General features: G+C 39.4%; 1 protein-coding gene and 1 long non-coding RNA gene across 2 annotated transcripts in view; one reads left to right on the top strand and one right to left on the bottom strand.

The window, feature by feature from the left end:
- The window catches only part of EXPH5 (exophilin 5), an 82,493-nt gene that overhangs the window by 53,467 nt on the left and 9,263 nt on the right, over nucleotides 1-19,763 (top strand). Inside the window, 4 exon segments of the mRNA XM_079101573.1 lie at nucleotides 1,614-1,774; nucleotides 3,355-3,407; nucleotides 3,409-3,518; nucleotides 13,868-13,916. Coding sequence (XP_078957699.1) covers nucleotides 1,614-1,774; nucleotides 3,355-3,407; nucleotides 3,409-3,518; nucleotides 13,868-13,916 — 373 coding nt within the window.
- LOC306638364 lies at nucleotides 4,568-18,719 on the bottom strand. Its single transcript, XR_013757479.1, has 3 exons — nucleotides 17,567-18,719; nucleotides 16,659-16,767; nucleotides 4,568-7,568 (listed from the first exon to the last, which is right to left on the bottom strand). It is a non-coding gene; the product is annotated as an uncharacterized lncRNA (long non-coding RNA).

The raw sequence follows: 19,763 nt of genomic DNA, 5'->3' as shown, positions 1-19,763 counted from the left end.
ATCATAATCCTGGTCCTAGCCCCTTCAAGTGACCCCAACTGGTCTCCTGTTCCCCACTGCTATCTAAGCAAGGGATCACCTTCAGAATTGTGACCACATGCATACTGAAAGAAGCCCTGCAACTTGTGAACATTTCTCTTACTCAGCAGATCCAACAGAGGCACAGGACTCTGAGAGACGTCTCTGACCCCTCTTCATTCAGCATTGATAGAAGCAGATACTGGGGGTGTCTTAATCTATTCTAACAGTAAGGGAAGTCACAATAGACAGGAGCCACCAGGTGTCAGAGGGTGGCAATGGCAAAAGAGGAGGCATCAGTGCAAATTCTATGGGCTGAACATGATTGCTGCCTAATGCTTTTCAGAATGCAAGTCTGGGCAGGATGACCTCTGGCTTCCTTCTTGAATATTTTTATAAAACAGCAGTATCATAGCCCCAAGCAGAAGCATGAATTACAACCATCTCAGTTCGTTGCCTTTAACTCCAAATTGGCCATTCTGGAGACATCTTGCTCTCCATTTCTTGGCAATACAAAGACCTTGCACTGGTGATTTACAGCAGACCTGGGATAAAGAATGACAGCTGCTAAGTAAAACATCAGAATTTCCCAAGCTTGGAACCCACCAAGAAGCCTAACTTTTTCATTAGCGTTATACAAAAGCAACTACTTTATAAAGTACACCCCCAGCCCCACCCTGTCACTATGTTCAAATTTCCCTTTCTGTTCTTTTTGCCTGTGTCCTGGGAGGATCTCCCTTTAGATCTCCAAACAGTTCTAAGGTCCTCCTGAAATTGAGTAAAATGATCAACTTTGAAAAAAAAAAAAATCACAACTGGGGACTTAAGTAAGGATTTAAAGCAGCATTTGCATTTGAAAGAGGACTAAGTGGGAAAGGGCAGGAAAGCAAAAGAAATAGGTAGGACTCCAGGCCTGGTGTTCTCAAGGTACAGAGAGGACACATTTGGGCTTTCCTTGACCTTTTCTGTCTATCTCAAATTCCACTGTTCCCTCCAATTGTAGTATTAGCCCTGTGCTCATTCATAGGTTTTTGTGTCTTCATGTTTGAAGAATTCCATTATCTAAGACCATTCCATTCAACAATTTATTTTCTGCATGTTAGCTTTTATCTTTGACCACGAGACGGATGAGTAAGCGGCCTACCTGCTATATTCACTGTTGATCCCCCATTGCCTACATGGAGCCTCAATAAACATTTAATTGATTAACATTGCTCAATAAACAGTTAATGGATTAATGAATGAGGGAATGAGTAATCAGAATTAGAATACGCTAGTTTCTACATGTCATTAGAACATCTATCATTTAGTTGCATTATTAGATCAGGTTTTAGCACATTGCTCAACCGAGTTTGTCGTCATTGAGGTAACTATTCAAGCGACTGGCAAAAACTTTAGGTTGTCATAGAGTACAGAAGAATACATCTAAAATATATACTCAGTGGTCAAAAGGAAAATCTGACTAGAGCCTCTTTTTTCCCTAGACATATAGTTTATAGTGCTCCTTCGTTAGGCAGAGCTTAGCTCATCGTGTAAGTTTGCACTAGATAAGAATGAATTTGAAGAATGCATTGATGTTTTTTGCTCTATTTCAGCAAGCTTCAGAAGACAAAGAGGGATATCAGATGGCTTCAAGGAGTGACTGGTGAATGGTTTGAAGAAATTCAAAGAAAAAAGTTTTGCAATGAAACAGATATTAGCCAAATGTTAAAACAACCACTCACACACAGGTTAAGGAAAGGGATGGCAAAAAATGGTGAGAAAACTTATATTTTAATCATCTTTTCTTTTCATTGTGGTGTAGTATCATAGATAATGGGTCAGTGGATCCCCTGTTAAACGAATCTGTAGCTTAGAACTACTATAAAATGCAAAAGTTTTATAGATAACATACACTAAAAAGAGTGAACTGGATTTTTACTGTAATACTGTCTTGATAGCATTGTGTTTGGAAGTACAAACATGGATGTCAAAAAAGGCCTGGATTCAAACCTCCAACCTATCCATGTGAGTCCATGTGAGCACTTAAATAGGTGGTGTTATGATGGACAAGAAAGAAACAGGAGGGTTGCAGGAAGGGAGAAGAGAGGAGGCAGCGAGGAGAGGCCATCCCTCTGAAACTTTGGTCAACTCCATAGATGACTTCAAATAAGTGTCTTCTATGGACAGTCTATGCATGTGATTGCCAGCATGTCACTTAACTTTACAAGTCGATTAATTTTTAATCTATACATGAGGGTAGTAAGACCTGCTTTCTCAGGACTATTGTGAGAATAACAAAGTGCACTAGAAATTATAAACTATGAAAACAGAATAAAGTGACTTTTTTACTGAGAGTCAATATTGACGGTTATTGCAAGTGTTATCAACATTAGTAACACAATGAAACATGGAACAATATTTCTAAATTTATATACTGACAATATCTTGTAATGCCCTTAATAAACCAGCCTACCTAAAAAGACTTACAGTTCCAATTTTCAGACTAATCCCATATATACCATGGTGACTTTGTTGTTCCCTTAAACTCCTTTAATAATTATGAAGTCAGTATGCCCTAAAGTATTACAGTATTATGGTCTGTATGGTACTATGGTTATGGCATCTGTTGATATTGCCTTCAAAATTTTAGTAATTATACATAAAACTATCACCTATACATACATACACTTACATGAACCTTTTATCTGGCAAATGAACATACACCGATGGACTTTTAGAAGGAGTAAGAGACACTAAATGGCTTAATTTCCTTTTCCTTTACTTTCTTTGGTATAAAAAAGTTACAATTTTAGGAATGGGGTTGTTGTAGCTCAGTGGTAGAGGGCTTGCCTACCATGTGTGAGGCACTGGGTTCAATTCTCAGCACCACATATAAATAAATTAAATAAAGGTCCATCAACAACTTTAAAAAAAGTTATGATTATAAAGTATTAAAAATGAAAATTTCTATAAGACAGCAGTGGCTCAGTAATGTGAGGATGGGCTCCCCAAGTTACTAGCTTGAGCGTTGGACATCCATGGGGAAGACATGATGAGAGAGACTCACGGCTGGCATAAGGCAAGGGATCACCTACAGAATTGTGACCCATGTACATACTCAAAGTCACCCTGCAGCTTGTGAGGATATTCTCTATTGGGCAGAACCAGAGGGGCCTAGGACTCTGAAAGTTCGCTCTGATTCCCTTTCATTCCCAAGGTCTTCCTACAAGGAATCTTGACCTGTTTCTAGATTGCATAGCACAGAGAGGGAAACAAGAGTGAAAAGTTCATTCTTTCAAGTATATTTTTATGGAAATATTTTAAGAATGCAAAAATTCTTATGATTCTTTTTAGATCCTATGGAGTTACAAACATCAAGATCTAAAACTCTAACTAATCAAAAAAAGACCCACATCTGTGCCTTCCCGACCAAGCTTCAGATCATCATTTGCTTCCTTGTTCTCATTCAGAAAACCTGGGAAGGAGACTTTAAAGCTTCAATCGCTGGAACAGAAAGGGTGAGTTAAACTTAGATCATGTGACAGTTCCTTAGTTATCTGATATGAGAAGCCAGTTGCCCATTTAGTGTAATGTTTGTTCTTAGAATTTCAGTTCAATAGTAACAAAGGAAACAGGTCTTAGCTCAAATAGTGACAAAGTTCTTAGGAAACCAGGAGACTCGACTCACCTGAAATTCAACTTGTACTCAACTGCGACCATCCTTAGTGGTATACTTGGTGAATGATGGGTTAAATGTTGGGAAATAATTACTGGCAGTTGTTCCACTGCGCTAAGAGTATATTCTTATGCTTCATCCAGGAAGACATATTTAAATCAAAACTGCTCCTTTAAGCAGGATATGTGTCCCTGGTCGTAAGGGGAGTTGAAGCCTAAAGACTAGATAGAGTAAATATGAGATAAGCAAAATAGTACAGGAAAATAGAATTTTTAAACAGAGAGGAAAGAAAGCCTGATGGTTACCAGAAATATTGACAGCAGCCACCCCCATGTGGTTACCCAGAATTTAAATATAAGGTGACGGAGGGGAAGCTTTTGGAGCAGTGGTGGTGGCATTCCAGATGGTTCCTGGTTTAGAACTGCAGAAATCAGTTTATATGGACTCGTTACTTTGTTGGATTGTTTCATGGAAAAACAGGCAAGGCTATGCTGATGTGTATTTGAGCTGACTGCTTAATAATTTCGGCATGTCTTCCTGGTTGCAAAGCTTCCCACCCTCTTAAGGTGTTGGCTTGGCACGTGATGTGTTCCTTGTGCCGTCAAACCATTAAGATTGCGTTGCACTGCTAAATAAAAGGTGTTGGAGGTCACTGTTGCTGAAAAACAAGAGGCAACAAGCAGCTGGTGGGGCGTGTGATGAGGCTCCCGAGCTGGGCAGAGCACTGGCCTGGCCTCCTGAGTGGATGGCAGGATTTTTACTTTCAGCTCTCACCTGAGGCTCTTTTTTGTCTGATGAAATAATGAAGAGCTGAGCAAAATGTAGATTTTTATGTGACTGTCCCTACCAGAGTCACTTCAGAGGAAAAAGTCTTCAAGTAGGTGAGTTACTTTCTTTTTTAAAATGTTTGAGACACCAGAAATTCTTTCTCATGTGGGGAATTTAAAACTGAGGAGTACTTCCTGCATAAGAAATATTTATTTTAAGGAGAAAGGAAATATGCCTTGTGTGTGGTAGCTAGGATTTTTGATGGAATTTGTATTTTCAGTGATTTTATCTAAAGCAAAGTTTTATATAGCTGAACAGTCTAATATTAATAAAATCAGAAAAGCTGAGAAAACTATTAACTCTCTGGACAAGTTATTTCCAAGTTCAGATTTCAAGTTACTGCAAAAGTGAATCAAAGAAGATATAAGATCTGTAATCTTCATCCTCAGTGTCATGTACTTTGGTTGTAGACCAAATTGAAAAAAAAGTTAAAACTTGCAAAATTCTTTTGGCAAATGTCTGTCTTAGATACCAAAATAACTTGTAGCTCTTTTAACCAAACCAAAATATAACAACATACAGAAATGAAACACATTTTTTAAGTATATGTTGAGCAGTTTTCAGAATCTGTCATCTTTAAATACATTTTAATTTCAAAATGTAAGTGGGTAAATTTAACATTTATCTTAATATCTTTAATATGATACATATTATTAATTTCTGCTGGTGCAAAATATAATGAAGACACTGGTGGTTGCTCCAAAGGGGTTTTAGAAGACAAAATGCAAAATCATGTCCTTTTTATATTTGAATTTGAATATAAATATGACCTAAGTATTTGGATGCTAATCCTGGATGTAAGGGAGCGAGTATTTTTAAGTGTGGCAGTTTATATAAATTGTGGATCATACATCTTGGGGTTTTTTTTTACATTCCAGGTAGGGTCTAACTTTCTTTGACAGTTTTGATCTTCCAAAATACAAAATCAGCCTTCATTTGGGAACTGCTCCTTGCTGTGAGCACGGCAGGAAGGGATTGACAAAGAGCCCAGGAAGCACAGTCATTTTGTGTGGGGCACTCGTCAGGTTTCTACTTGCTGAAGCTATCGATGGCTTGCGTTGTCGCACTTGGTGTTCTGGAGAACAAGCCAGCAAAGTAGTCTAGAGGACCTTTTACCAATCGGAGAAAAAGAACCAATCCTTACATGCAAAAGACAGCCTTCTGTTCAGCTCTAAAATACTTGATTATCAGAGACATTTCTTTTCCTCTTCTAAATTTTTATTTTAACTGAAAAATAATTCTGGATAGCAGGTAACCTTCCTCAGAAAAAGGTGGGCTTCATTACTTTAACAGTTATGCTTGTTTAATTTAAGGGTCAGTCAATAGAAGTATGATATCCACTCCACCCCCACCCCTACCACCTCAGTCCATCATTTTAGCTACCCATGATTGACCATGGTCCAAAAATACACTAGAATACAGAAATACCTTGAAAGAGAGAGGACATTACATAACTTTTATTATAGTATATTGTTATAATTGTTTATTATTGGTTGTTGTTCATCTCTTAATATGCCTAATTTATAAATTAAACTTTATTATATGTACATCTGTATAGGGGGAAAATAATATTCTCAGATTTTTATACTATCCATAGGGGTCTTGAAACATATCCCCTACCCCAGGACAATAATACTGTATACAACATCTTAAAGTTTTGGTTTCCTATTATCAGTGGATAAAAAGCCATGGGAACACAGTGACTTCATGAATTTACAAAAAGGAAAAAATATTAACTATTGCTGTTTTAAATATGATTTTTTCTTCTTCCCAAATGCATGGTACTCACCAGTTTTCCCATCATGATTTTAATACTATTAGTAAATGATAGACCTGACTCAAATCCATATATTTTCTGTTTATATTTTATTTATTGCTAGCCAACAAATTCAAGAATCCACATATCTTGCTTGTGGCTTTCCTCCAACATTTTCCCTTAGCTTGTATCTCCCTGTGCTTGTTACAGGGTATCTGGTGTTTGTGGCATATGGTGCTCAGCACCACCTCCCTCCCACCCACACACAGAATTTCAGTAACTCTGTCCTCACAGAGTCCCTCCACATAGTTCAGAAGTATCCAGTAGTGTGTGGTATGAGCCTGTAAATGCAGTCCTCCTCACAAACCACCAGTAATTCCAGTGATGCCCTACCCACCAGGTAGGGCACTTTGCCACTCTGCTCCATGCTCCACCAGGAAGTCAGGTTCCACTGACTCAAGGGAGCTGTTTACCCTCAAGCTGAACAACTAACTACCTGCTACCAGTTGGTTATGGCGATTTTAGGCATGTGCTTATTTTTTTTTTTTTCCCTTACTCTTTTCCTTGTGGCAGTCCCAACTTCTAGGAAAAGGTGGAAGTACAAGCGAACTACTTCATAAGGCTCATAAAGAGCCCTCATTCCTTTGAGGATTATCACAGAGCCCAGCATATGGTGACTGCTCACTGCAGAATAGTGACTGGAATGATAACTGTGCCCTTGGAGCCAGAGCGTGCGTGCCCACTGCCCTGCTCCTTTTGGATGATTTTCCTCCCTTCATATGCCAAGAACTTTGGTGGATCCTCCTAGCTGCTTCTTTAGAATTGCCCAAATTTGTCTGATCCATAGGGCGTACACGGCTCAGGCCGTTCACCTGCAACCTCCCTTTCATAAGCAAAAAGGTCAAATACTATTTGGGAAAGTTAAAAGGCTTTTTTTTTTTTCCTGGATATTTCTCTCTCCCTCTCCCTCCTCGCCTGCTTCCTCTTTCCTACTTGAGTGCCTGTGTTCCAATGGGAAGATACAGGAATTCAAGACACTGACTGAAGCAGAAGTCAGAGTCAGCAAGATTCTGCCTTGGCAATGTTCCTTTGGTTCCTTGTAGATTCCAGGCGTGGTGTCCACAGATGAACAGCAGGCTTGTGGTGACAAGAGAGAGAGGCTAGACAAGAGGAGTGGTTTGAAGTTTCATTCTGGGTGGCCAATGGTTCCCAGTTGATCTGGTTGTTCATTATAATCTCATCAGCAATGTAAAAATAATGACAGCCAGGTACAGTGATGCACACCTATAATCCCAGCTACTCAGAAGCCTGAGGCAGAAGGATTGAAAGTTCACGGCCGACTTAGCAAGACCCTCAGCAACTTAGTGAGACATAGTCTCAAAATTTAAAATAAAAATGACTGGGGAAGGAGATGTAGCTCAATGGTAGAGTACTTAGCTAACGTGTGAAACCCTGGGTTCAATCCCCAGCATTGCAAACAAAACAAAAGTACTGGAGATGTAGCTTAGTGTTAGGTGCCCTTGGGTTCAATTCCCCCCCAATTTTTTAATAAAAAAAATAATAAAATAAGACAGATAATCAGGTCCTGATCTTGAGATTCTAATTCAGTTCTGAAGTAGGGCACAGAGAGCTTTATTTTTTAATTTTTAATTCTCCAGGATATATGATCCTTATTCAGGGTTGGGAACATTGCAGTTTAGTTATTCCTACTGTGGTAAGGGCTGACAAGTTCTTGGCATAGATAAAGCAAGGCCACAGTTTCCCTTTCATGTATTTATCAAGCTTTTATCAAAGTCCTACCCACAATCAGACACTGTTTAATGCTGGAGATAAAATAGTGAAAATAAAACAAAGTCCCTGCCTACAGACTTTATAATCTAATAAGGAACATCAGATTGCTGTGTGTGGTTAGGCAGGGGTTACACCACCAAACCCTGAGAAGTGCAGGCACATCATGATTATCAAGGATTTGTATATTTGTTGTGGCAATTTCCAGGAAATGACAATAAGGGGTTCAGAGGAAAGGGTACCTTTAGAATTCACACAGGGACACCAAGTGGCCTGGCTACAACCCGAGCAACAGCTGATTACTCTGATGATTGTGTAATGCGGTGAGTGCTATGATGATGTATAATATTCTTCTTGGAAAACTTAGAAGAGAAACGCTTAACTCAGACTAAGAATCCAGAAGGCTTTTCTGGAAGAGGAGAGTCAATATTTGAAGTAAAGTAGAACTAAGCTAGGCAATTAAAGTCCACAAGTCATACCAAGAAAAGAAATAACACAAGCCAAGATGCAGAAGGTAGAGAAAAGCGGGAATTCATCCAGGTCATCAAGGTTCCGTGAGTCAGTACAAAGTGAGGCCTGGTTAGAGATGGGGTGGAAGAGGTTGGCAGAAGCCGGAAAACAGGGAGCTCAGACTTAATCCTGTATGCAGTGGGCAGCCATTAGTCCCTTTAAAAATAATACTACTTTTTCCATATTATATATGTGTAATAGATAAAATCACAACCCACTGATCTGGACAAATACTAACATTTTGGTACCTCCCTCTCTCCCTCTCTCTCTGTATGCATGTTTGTGTGTGTGTGTTTTCCATTAATATAATAATTGCTTTGATAATTATTATTGTTGCTTTAATAATAATAACTATTATTATATTATTTTGGTACTGGGGATCAAAACCCAGGGGCACAACCACTGAGCCACATCCCTAGCACCCTGCTTTTTTTGTGGGGGGACAGGGTCTCACTAAGTTGCTTAGGGCCTTGCTAAGTTGCTCAGGCTGACTTTAAACTTGTAATCCTCCTACTCAGTCTCTCGAGTGACTGGGATTACAGGTGTGTGCCACTATGCCCTGCTCCATAAGTGGTTTTTAAACAGAAAAGTGACATCATCATATTTTCATATTAGAGAGATCACTTTACTCCCTGGTTTTTAGCCAAGGGTGATTTCTGTTCTGAATTGTTTTCAGCAATGTTTGAAAACATTGTTTGCTTTTCACGCTAAAGAAGGGCAGAGCAAGAAGCCAGGGAGGTTGCCAAACATCCTGCAATGCACCAAAACGGAACACCACAGAAAAGAGATGCCAGTAGTGGTGAGGCTGAGAAACTGCTCCAGCTATAGCTTGAAGCATGATTGGAAGGGTCAATTAGAGTCAGAGAGACCAGGTCAGAGAGTAAGATAGGGAAGACAGAAATGGGAAGATTTGTGCCACAGTTCAGAATGCAGAGTCAGGAGAACCTATTAACTGGATGTGATGGGTGAAAAGGGAGGAGGAGTGGAGAAACTAGGTGAGAAATTACCTTGGTGAAACTAGGTGTATGTGGTGAGAATGAACACATTTATTTATTTACTCAATGAAAGCTACACAGGAATACCATGTGCAGGGCTGGGGTTGTGGCTCAGTCACAGAGCACTTACCTAGCACATGCAAGGCACTGTGTTAATTCTCAGCATCACATATAAATAAATAAAATAAAGGTCCATTGCCAACTAAAATTTTTTTTTTTAAAAAATATCATGTGCAACACAAGGATAAACAGTCATGGCATACACAGGCTTTAATCTTACGAGGACAGCATAAAGGAAGTAGAAAAACATAGAACAATGCTACAATGGAGCAGATTTATATGCTTTGAGAGCACATAGAAGGAACATGTAACTTAGACTCATTCCTGGTAAGTCCTCTGGAGAAAATAAAACTGATAGTGATTCTTTAAGTATAAGAAAGGTATTCAGGAAAAGAGCTAATAGAAAAGTGTTTGAAACAGAAGTACAAGATGTGCAGAGGTTCAGTGGTCTATCAGATTCCCTCTGGCAGAAGGGACATAGGAAGGTGAGTTATTGGGAAATATGTAGGGAATAGATATGTAGGGATTTATGAATGCAGAAAGAATTTTGACTTTCACATGAAAGCAAATGGAAGTCTGCAGGGAGTGGCATGATTTAATTTGTACTGATCACTCTGGCTAAAGTACTGAGTATAGATTTGATTGGGACAAAACCTGGAGACAGAAAGACAGCTAAGGGATTGTTGAAATAATAAAGACAAGAGATGACAAAAGTCTGAACTACAGTAAGGGCAGGGAGACACTGAGATGAGGATGATTTATGAGTTTGGATCCCCAGGATTTGTTGATTGATTGGATAGGAAGGAGAGATGGAAGGAGAATATGGAGACCATTTTGTCCTTGTAGGATCTGAATTACCTGTGACTGTCCCTGTGGACCTCTTCAGTGGTTAAAGTGTGCTCCACCAACACCTGGAGGAAAATCACCCATGACTCTGATTAGAAAAGAATATTCTTGAGCCCCACTTACTCTTTTTTTTTTTTTTTTTTTTTTCAGTACTAGAGATTGAACTCAGGGGTGCTTTACCACTGAGCCACCATCCCCAGACCCTTTTGTTTTGAGACAGGGTCTCACTAAGTTGCCAAAGCTGACCTTGGATTTTCCAAGGCTGACCTCAAACTTGCAATCCTCCATCTCAGCCTCCAAGTAGCTGGGATTACAGGTGTGTGCCACCACACTTGGCAAATACCACCCTACTTTATTGAATGAGAATTTCTGGTATTTGAAAAGATATAAAAAGAAGAGAGAATAATAGAGGCGAAATTAATTTGACAAGTCTGGAGTGCAGATGCTTATGAGTGGACTGTGGGAAGATGAAGTTTATAGATGTAGGGGTTGTCTGGAGGGTTCACCAGATAAAAGAAAGGCTTTGTGTTGGGTTAAGATTTTGAACAATACTTTAGGCAGAGGATTGAAAAGATCAAATTTGCATTTTAGACAGATCTTCCATTGGTGGTGTGAAAGGATGGTGGGAAAGTCCAGAAGAGAAAATGTGAAAGGTTAATATCAGCAGAATAATTGGAGGTGGAGAAGTTGGGGTATTTGTGAGAGGTCTCTAAGAGCATCAGTAGAACTTGGGAGTAAAAGCATAAGATGAGGTATTTTTGTATACTTTGACATGGCCAAATCTGGAGGGCTCATACCAACATAGCCTATATGACATCACTGTTGCTTTTATTCACTCTACGACTGGAAGCTTTTTCTTATCAGAAACATGACTTAGCTTGTGGAGGGTCTGGAGTGGGTGCAGAGATTCTGGAGCCCCATGTCAGCAGAGTCCTACCCCTCCTACCAGAATCCACAGTGGCACACATAGCTATGCACACCCTCAGGTGAGTGTGCGTCTTTATACTTGCTGCACACCCTTGCACTTAGTGATACTCTGCAATTGTGTTCCAGGCCTCCTCTGGTCTGTGAACCGCATCTTCCACTCACCTGCCCCTGCTACCCTTACTCTGAATCAGATAAGGGGCCTGGAGAGCTGGTGACAGTTGGGCTTCAGGGATGCAGCCCAGCAGGTATCTGGGAAGAATCTGCATGATCCAGCAGATACTGCTGGCTCCAGGCAAACTGAGTTACTTGCTGGCCCCCAACCTCCCTTGAAGCACTCTCACCTCCAAGTCTTTGCTTTTGCCATCCCTTCACCTCTGTGCCTGTTCCCTGCCACCTTCTCCCTATTACTTTCTGTGTCTATCCCCAGGAAGTGCTTGCTGGCCCCTCTGTATTTTTAGTGAATTTTACTTATATCCCTTTATTGTTCTTATCAAGTCTTGCCTTTATTTTGCCTTTTTATGTATCTAGTCTATCCTGTTGCTAAAAACTCTCAGAGAACAGGTCCCTATCTCAGTCATATTGTTTCCACTAAAGAGCTCAACACAGTATATAGCATCCAGCCTCGATGTTTACAGAGAAGATAAAAATAAAAGCATCCCTAATTCAAAAATTCAAAATCCAAAGTGATCCAAAATATAAACTTTTGGAGTGCTGACACGACACCACGAGTAGAAAATTCCACACCTCACCTCACATGATGGGTTGCAGTCAAACTTTAGGTGCACTAGAAGTAGTGCATAAAATTACCTTCCAGCCGTGTGTGTGTGTGTGTGTAGTATATAAAACAAATAAATTTCATGTTTAGATTTTGGTTCCATCCCCAACATATCTCATTAGTTATATTTAAATATTAGACACACACATGTGTGCGCATACACACACAACCCCAAACCTGAAATCCAAAACACCTCAGGTCCCAAGCATTTTGGAAAAGGAATGCTCAACCTGTATTTAACCTCCAAATATTATTAGTAGAGAGAAAATATCAGAGTAGTATGGAAAATACCCACAAGATTGATTTACATTTTTTTAAATTTTGAGTTCATCTATAAAACACATGACATGTGGATATCTTTAAGATATAAAATGATTTGGCCTCATGAAAGTTTCTTGCTGAACTTTCATGAACCACAAAGCAGTGAGGAGTTTGAATGAAAGACAGCTGTGCCTTGCCACTTTTGACTATTCCAGCTTCAAGTCCCAATTTGTTTAACTCATTATTCTCCTTGCTGTTCTTTTGGTGGAGTGGATGGCCTGATTTCATAAGGAGCACTCTCTGAGTCAGAATGGTCTATTAAATCTTGAATCAGAATTCAGGCTATACTTTATACTTTGACTTTATACTTCATACTTTATACTGACTATACTTTATACTTTGGAATAAGATTATAAATGTAAAAGGTCTTGTAAATTTTTTACCTTTTACTAAATTTGAGAGAAGCAACATAAATAGTAAAAGTATATTTGTTCCTCCAAAATGATTGTATAATGTTAGGCATCTTTAAAATTAATAATCCTAAAGCAATATTCATAGAATGTGTGTGTGTGTGTGTGTGTGTGTGAGAGAGAGAGAGAGAGAAAGAGAGAGAGAGAGAGAGAGAGAGAGACACTCTGGGGATTGAATGCAGGGGCACTTTACCACTGAGTTGCAACCCCAGCCCTTTTCATTTTTTATTTTGAGACATGTTTTTGTAAGTTGCACAGGCTAGGCTCAAATTTGCAATCCTCCAGCCTCAGTCTCTCAAGTAGGTGGGATCACAAGTGTGGCCACCACACCCAGCTTAGAGTTTGCTTTTTCAACAATTCTCTTATGAATTAAGTCTGGCACTGACTTAATTTCTCTTTGGGATAAAAATTCACAGAAACAGAAAATGTTTGCAAGAAGAGCCAAAGTGCCACACTGATCAAGAGGGCTCTGGATTCAGACAACCTGTGTTTAACTCCTAGCCCAACCACTGACTGTGTTCCTTGAGCTGTGTTTTCTAGCTTCCATCTTTTCATCTGTCAAATGGGAGCAGCTATAATATCCACCTCATGGGAGTGAAGTATCTAAGGGAGTTACCATATGGATGGAGCATGAGAACAGACCCTGACACATAGTACACATTCAGCAGGTGTAATTAAACACTCAACAGATGCAACTGTTTTGTTATTAGGTTTTTATGCAATGCTCAAATATAAATCAACTCATATAATTTTTTCTTGACCACCTGAGTGGTAAAATTATAAAACATTGACTAAACACTCAAAGGAAAAGGTTTCTGAAATTTTGTTCAATAATACATTAACCAAGAAATGTCTGTCTACAGAGCACAAAAAAAAAAATCCTGAGGTTTCAACATATAATGGTAAATATGTTGTTGACCTCCTCCTGGTGAAAGTGGGGCTCTTTAAAGAAATTATTTTAAATTCTTTCCACAGATGTGATGGGCATGTAGGACCTCCCGGGTCTACGAGGGGAACAACTGTGGTAAGTGACTGGAGAACTATAGGTTACACTAAGAAATCTAGTAATCCCAGGTTGGCTGCCTATTTAAGTTGGATTCTCCTTGGTTCAGCTTCGACTTTATTTTAGAAGCTTAGATTTCTCCTCCAGAGTTCAAATTCCCCAGTTGTGATTGATTTCCAGTTGGCTTTGGAACTGGAAAGTTCAAATATAAGGCTCTGCCTGGAAGGAGTGTCCACAATGTTTCCATCACGCCATGGGCAGATCTTTGATATTTTGCCATGTGTCATTCCTGCACAGCCCTAATGAGCTGGACAGGGGAAGAGGCAAGAGGCAGCCACAGGCCATTTTGTAAGCTGGTGTGGTCTGGACTTTCTGAGTGTGATCATCATTTACATCCAAAGAGATGTGAGATGCCCTAGGCTGGAGTAGGTTCACATGAGGAGACTGGCCCAGTTTGACACTCTCTCCACCAAAGCTTGAATTTTTAAATGTACCACCATGATCACATGCTTAGATTGAGAAGCTTTAAGTTTTCCATTAAAAGAAGTAGATCAAAATTCTATGCCTGTGTTTTTCTGCCTGTGTCTCTCTCTTGTAACTTATGTGGTTTGGAAATGAATAAAAGGCAGACTTTTGGGAAGTATCTACATATAGGAGAAGGGCAGAGGCATTTTTATTTATCGTGGCCTTAGTACTAGGACTCCCCCCAATTTCACAAGAAGCATGGGTAGAATTCTTATGAGTAGTATGCCTACAAAGAGATTCTCGACACTAAAAACAAAAGCGAATCTCCTGTCCTCTTCAGAGTAATGCTGCTTTTTTCTGGATAAGAGTAGTACCCTATTTTAACTCCTGCATATGCTTCAGTCCCAGTCATGACTCCAGCATCAGAAATTGTAACCCTTTAGTACAGAATGTATTATTATTATACAGGCACTTACTTCTGCTCATTTAATTTTTTTAAAAAAAATTTGGTTTTTTATATTTTTAGTTTATTTAGTAGATTGACACAATACCTTTATTTTTATGTGGTGCTGAGGATCCAACCCAGTGCCTCACATGTGCTAGGAAAGTACTCTACCACTGAGCTACAACCCCAACCCTGCTCATTTAATTTACATGAGAAAAATTCTTGAAGTAGGTACTATCGTTGGCCCCATTTAAAAGTTGAAGAAACCAAGATTTGGAGAATTTAAAGATCATGCTCAAGTCACACTGGCGAAAGGTAGAGTCCGGATTAGAAAACCCAGGTCTCTATAACTTCACAGTCAGAAGTCAATGATGTCTATAAGAGTCAATCGAAAAGCCCTCTGCATATTGACCCCAGTTAGTTGCTACCTGCAGAGACTTCTGTAACTGAGCAGTGGACTCAAGTAGCTTATCTTCTGCACTCAGTTTTGCTTTCTAAGAAGAGAGCCCTGGTTCAGAATGCTTCTGCACTCTTCATTTTCCTGAAAGCAGAGCTCAAACTGATCTCTTCTGCCCTTTGAGAGCCATGAGCTCTAAAGCAGATGGAGAATTTACATAAATGCAAATGCCTAGAACTTATGAATTGATAAACTAATTTGGCATTCTTAAAATTAAAAATCCATTCTCAAGGTCAATAAATATCAACATAGAACGAATTCTCTCTTAGAAGGTAACTCCTGGTTGCTGCTTTTATTTAACTATTTCATAGCTCAGAGTATGTCAGCCTAAAAGGGAAGAGCTGGAGCCCAACACAGTGATACATTCCTGTGATCCAGTGACTTGGGAGGCTGAGGCAGGAGGATCACAAGTTCAAAGCCAATCTTGACAACTTAATGGGACCCCCACAATTCAGAGAGACCCTATCTCAAAAATAAAATAAAAAGTTCTGGGATGTAGCTCAGAGGTAGAGCATGCTCGGGTTCAATCCCCAGTACCAGAAAATGTAAATAAATTAAAAATAAATAAATAGGAAGAGCTGGGAAAATTAGTGACTCAGGTCAGTGTTTGTGGCTCCCAGTTAACAGCTGTTATTAAAAGTAGGAGAGAGAAAATAATACAAGTCCTATATGTTCTGCATGACTTGTAGATTTCCCTTATTTATTCATAGAAGTCCTGTTCCCTCAGCCCACAAACACCTGGAAGTTGGCCATTGATGCTATATCTTGCCAAGATTTGAGATGAGAAACTTCCCACCACTTAGTTGTCAGCTGGGTAGGAATGGTACAAAGGGATTTCAGTATTTTATGGGAGGTTGTAATACAGTATTGGATGACCTCCCAAAAAGAAGGAAAAAGAAGTTGCTATTTAAACATTTGCAAAAGCTTGAAAGAAGCAAAAATTCTCAGAAACAGAATTTTTAGAGCTAGATAGAAACTTAGAGATAAAGCCCAGAGTTTCTCTCAAACTTAGCACTGTGGACATTTGGGGCTGAATAATTCTCTGCTGGAGGACTGTCTTGTGTATCATGGGATGTTCAGCAGCAGCCCTGGCCTCCACCTACTGAATGACAATCTCTCCTCCACCCAAATGTGACAATCAAAGGTGTCTCCATATATTGCCAAATGTTCCCAGTGGAGTGCTTACCTAGCATGTGTGAGGCACTGAGGCACTGGGTTCAATACTCAGCACTGCACATAAATACATATATACACACACACATACACATACGCAAAAAAAAATTTTTAAAAAAGAATAGAGACAAAACATATAGCCTGGGCCATTCTTCATCTCTAAACAACTCTGGCTGTGCCCACTCTTAGGACAGAGCCCAGCTCTGCCCCCCTAGGAACATACCTCCAGTGTGGCACTCAACATGCTGAGCTGTGTGAGCTCCTACACCCAGGGACTGTGTCACGTTCACCTGTGTATCCCCACTGCCTGGCACAACCTGAGTACTCAGTAACTGGAAGAGGAAATGAATAAGTGGGTCAAAGTCACAAGGTACACTGGTGGATATGACCTCTGTGGGAAAGCAGACACAATATGAAATCTCTTGAAAAACTAATTCGTTGGCTTTACCAAAGCATCTGATAAAATCAGTGAGCTTAGGTTTCAGCTCCAACAGCTGCTCTGCAGGTTTGGCTGCCCTAGGATGTTCTCAAATATTCTAAGGTTACTCTCTGACTAAAGGTTTGTTTGTCTAACTAATCATGTCAGAATTGCAGACAATATTGGTAGAGTGAATTGCTGTTGTGTAAAAGGCCTCATTTTACTTTTTCCATACTGTGTTTGAGAATGTGACTGAGACCCTGAATGCCAGCATTTGGAGACCAGGCCTCTAATCCTGGGGGACATCTTTCTAGCTTATTGAGTTTCAAATACCAGCAAGTATCCTCCAGGAAATTCTCTATAACCCCAAAGAATAGTAACAGTCAACAATAAGGAATTACTAAGTACTAGATACCATTCTAACTGTTTTAACAACAGTTAAAGTGAGAATAGCAAATACTACCATGTGTTATTCATGTGATAAGTAAGGCACTTGCTTGAAATTGTTTTCTCACCTGCAAAAAGGGAATGATAATCCCCACCTAATCCATAAATTTGTTGTAAGAGTCCAGAAAGAGAAGACATAAAAAGCACAGTATTAAAAACTGAATAAGTGAGTAATTCTGTTCAAATGTGAAAAACTGGTGGCAAATGAGTTTTAAAGATGCATTAGAGGAGTCTTGAAAAGGGGAGTATTATTATGGGTACAGTACCTTGAATTTGGTACTAATCCATCACTTGCATGGAAGTGCCATCCTGGTGCTCAGGATACAGAGGAAAATATGATGCTTTCTTGGTCACTTTGATCGATTTCCAAGGTCCTGTTTCATTTGTCTTTGAATCTTGGGTTTCCTAGATCAGAGAGGGACTGAAATTTGTGTAGGAAGGGGAGAGAGCTAGTGAAGTAAAAGTGAAAAGAATGCAAACAACTTAGAACAAATACTGCAGGAATTAATTCTGCTCAGGAGACTTGGAGGGACTCATAGAGATGGTGACCTGGACTCTGAAGGATGAGTTGCAATTTTCTAGAAGAGCAGAAAGAGCAAAAATCAGGAGTGAAGGCACAGAAGTCTAAAAATGCATGGCATTTGGGGAACTGTGTGCAGTAATATAGCTCAGGGCATCTGGAGGGAAAAAGGAGGAAAGGCTTACATCAAAAATTGGAAAAGGATTCAGATACATTTTTGCTACAAAGACGTATTCGAACATCATTCTCCAGGCCAGAATGGGAAATAGTCTTCATTTTGTATGGCAACTCCCAGCATTGAGGTTTATTTTGAAGGAGAGTCTGAGTCCCAGGCGAGCCCTCACTAAGGATCAGTGTCTGTTCAAGGACCTGGAGGGATTGTATCTGTTAGAGGTCCCAAAGAACTTAGGATGCTTCCCTGCTCCCCTAAGATCTGTTAGGCTACAGAGTATGCCTACCACTAGGGTGCAGTGTGCTGATAAACCCAGAGCTGCAGAACTTCTCCAGGAGCAGGTAGGAGTCAGCTAGGGCTCAGGAATCTGACACCCTGGAATGTACCTTCTCAGACCAGACTCTTGAAACCTGCGTTTTCTCAAAGGAGTTGGTACTCACTAGGAGTACCAACCTCATAGGGTTATTAAAATAATGAAATAAAGTAACCTCTACAAAGCCCTTAACATATTGTCTACAAAATCAATGTTTTGTTGCTTGCTGCTGCTAAGAACACTATTTAAAATATCTCACACATTGCTCAAATAAAAGTGAGAAATCTGTTAAACAGTGATAATGTTCAATCTTCTTTATGTCTGATACCAACCATTGACAAGCAGTTACTTTTTCTTATAAGTTTTCTCACTAAAATAATAATTTAAAAAAACTTGCAGAGTTAAAGCTAATCAGATATATCCCTTCTCCACCAACTACTAAACGGCAGATTTGGAAAAAATAGATTATAAAATCTATAACTAACTGTTATTGTTACATAAAAGAGTCAAAGAGACATTTTGTTGCAGGGAACAAGATAGATCACCTCAATGTACTTTAGGGTGAAAAAAATTAACTTTGATCTGATTTCTCAAATGATTAAGGTTTTATTATCTCCAATCACTACCTGTAATTATGTTTTGATTCTAAAAATCTATTTATTTCTTAATTTTATAATATTGTGTTAAATTGTATTCCATGACTGATAAGTTAAGAGAGAATTTCTTTCTTACTAATAAACCTCCTTTGTGAGGATTCAGTTGTGGCTTGGCCATGGAGCTGAAAACTGCATGTCAATAAAATCTGGGCAGGCATCTTTGAGAAAAAGTTGACCTAGAACTTGAAGAGGGGGAAAAACACACCAGGCAAGAGTGAAAATACTGGGCTGTGAGGAACGTAGGGGTTAGGAGGACCTTGGCCTGTGAGGAAGGCATTTCAAAATTAGAACTTTGGAAAGCTTAGACATTTGGTGTTGGGCATTAAAGATTAGATGAAATGTAATGGTGAACATAAAATGGAAAGGGAACACTTGGGGAGGAGTGGGATTGAAGAGGCAGATTGCATATCAGAGTAAGCTGAAAATTAAGAGACGAGAAAGGGAAGAGGGCCGCCAACCTTGTTCAGGGATCGGTGTGGGAGAAATTGAAGTGGAGACATGAGTAATACAGCCAGTTTGACAGAGGAAATGCAAATGGAGTTTTGGCACAAGAAAGTGAAAATGTGGGTGTGGATGATTCCCCCAAGGTTATGAAAACAAATCAAGCTTAAAAGTAGATCAGTGACTGGATTTGATGAAATCAAGATAAACGTTTGTTAGTTTTAAAAAAAAAGGAAAACAACTTTGACTCTGTACTAATCTCCTAAATCTTTTAAAACTAGCAATAGTTAAAAATAATAAGATCATGCTTCTTGGTGCTTTTATTTTAGAACTAGTAAATCATTTCTGTGTAGTATCTGGG

This window comes from Sciurus vulgaris, assembly GCF_902686455.1.
Source record: "Sciurus vulgaris genome assembly, chromosome: 11".
NCBI classification, from domain to species: domain Eukaryota; kingdom Metazoa; phylum Chordata; class Mammalia; order Rodentia; family Sciuridae; genus Sciurus; species Sciurus vulgaris.
This window is presented reverse-complemented; position numbering and strand designations above follow the sequence as displayed.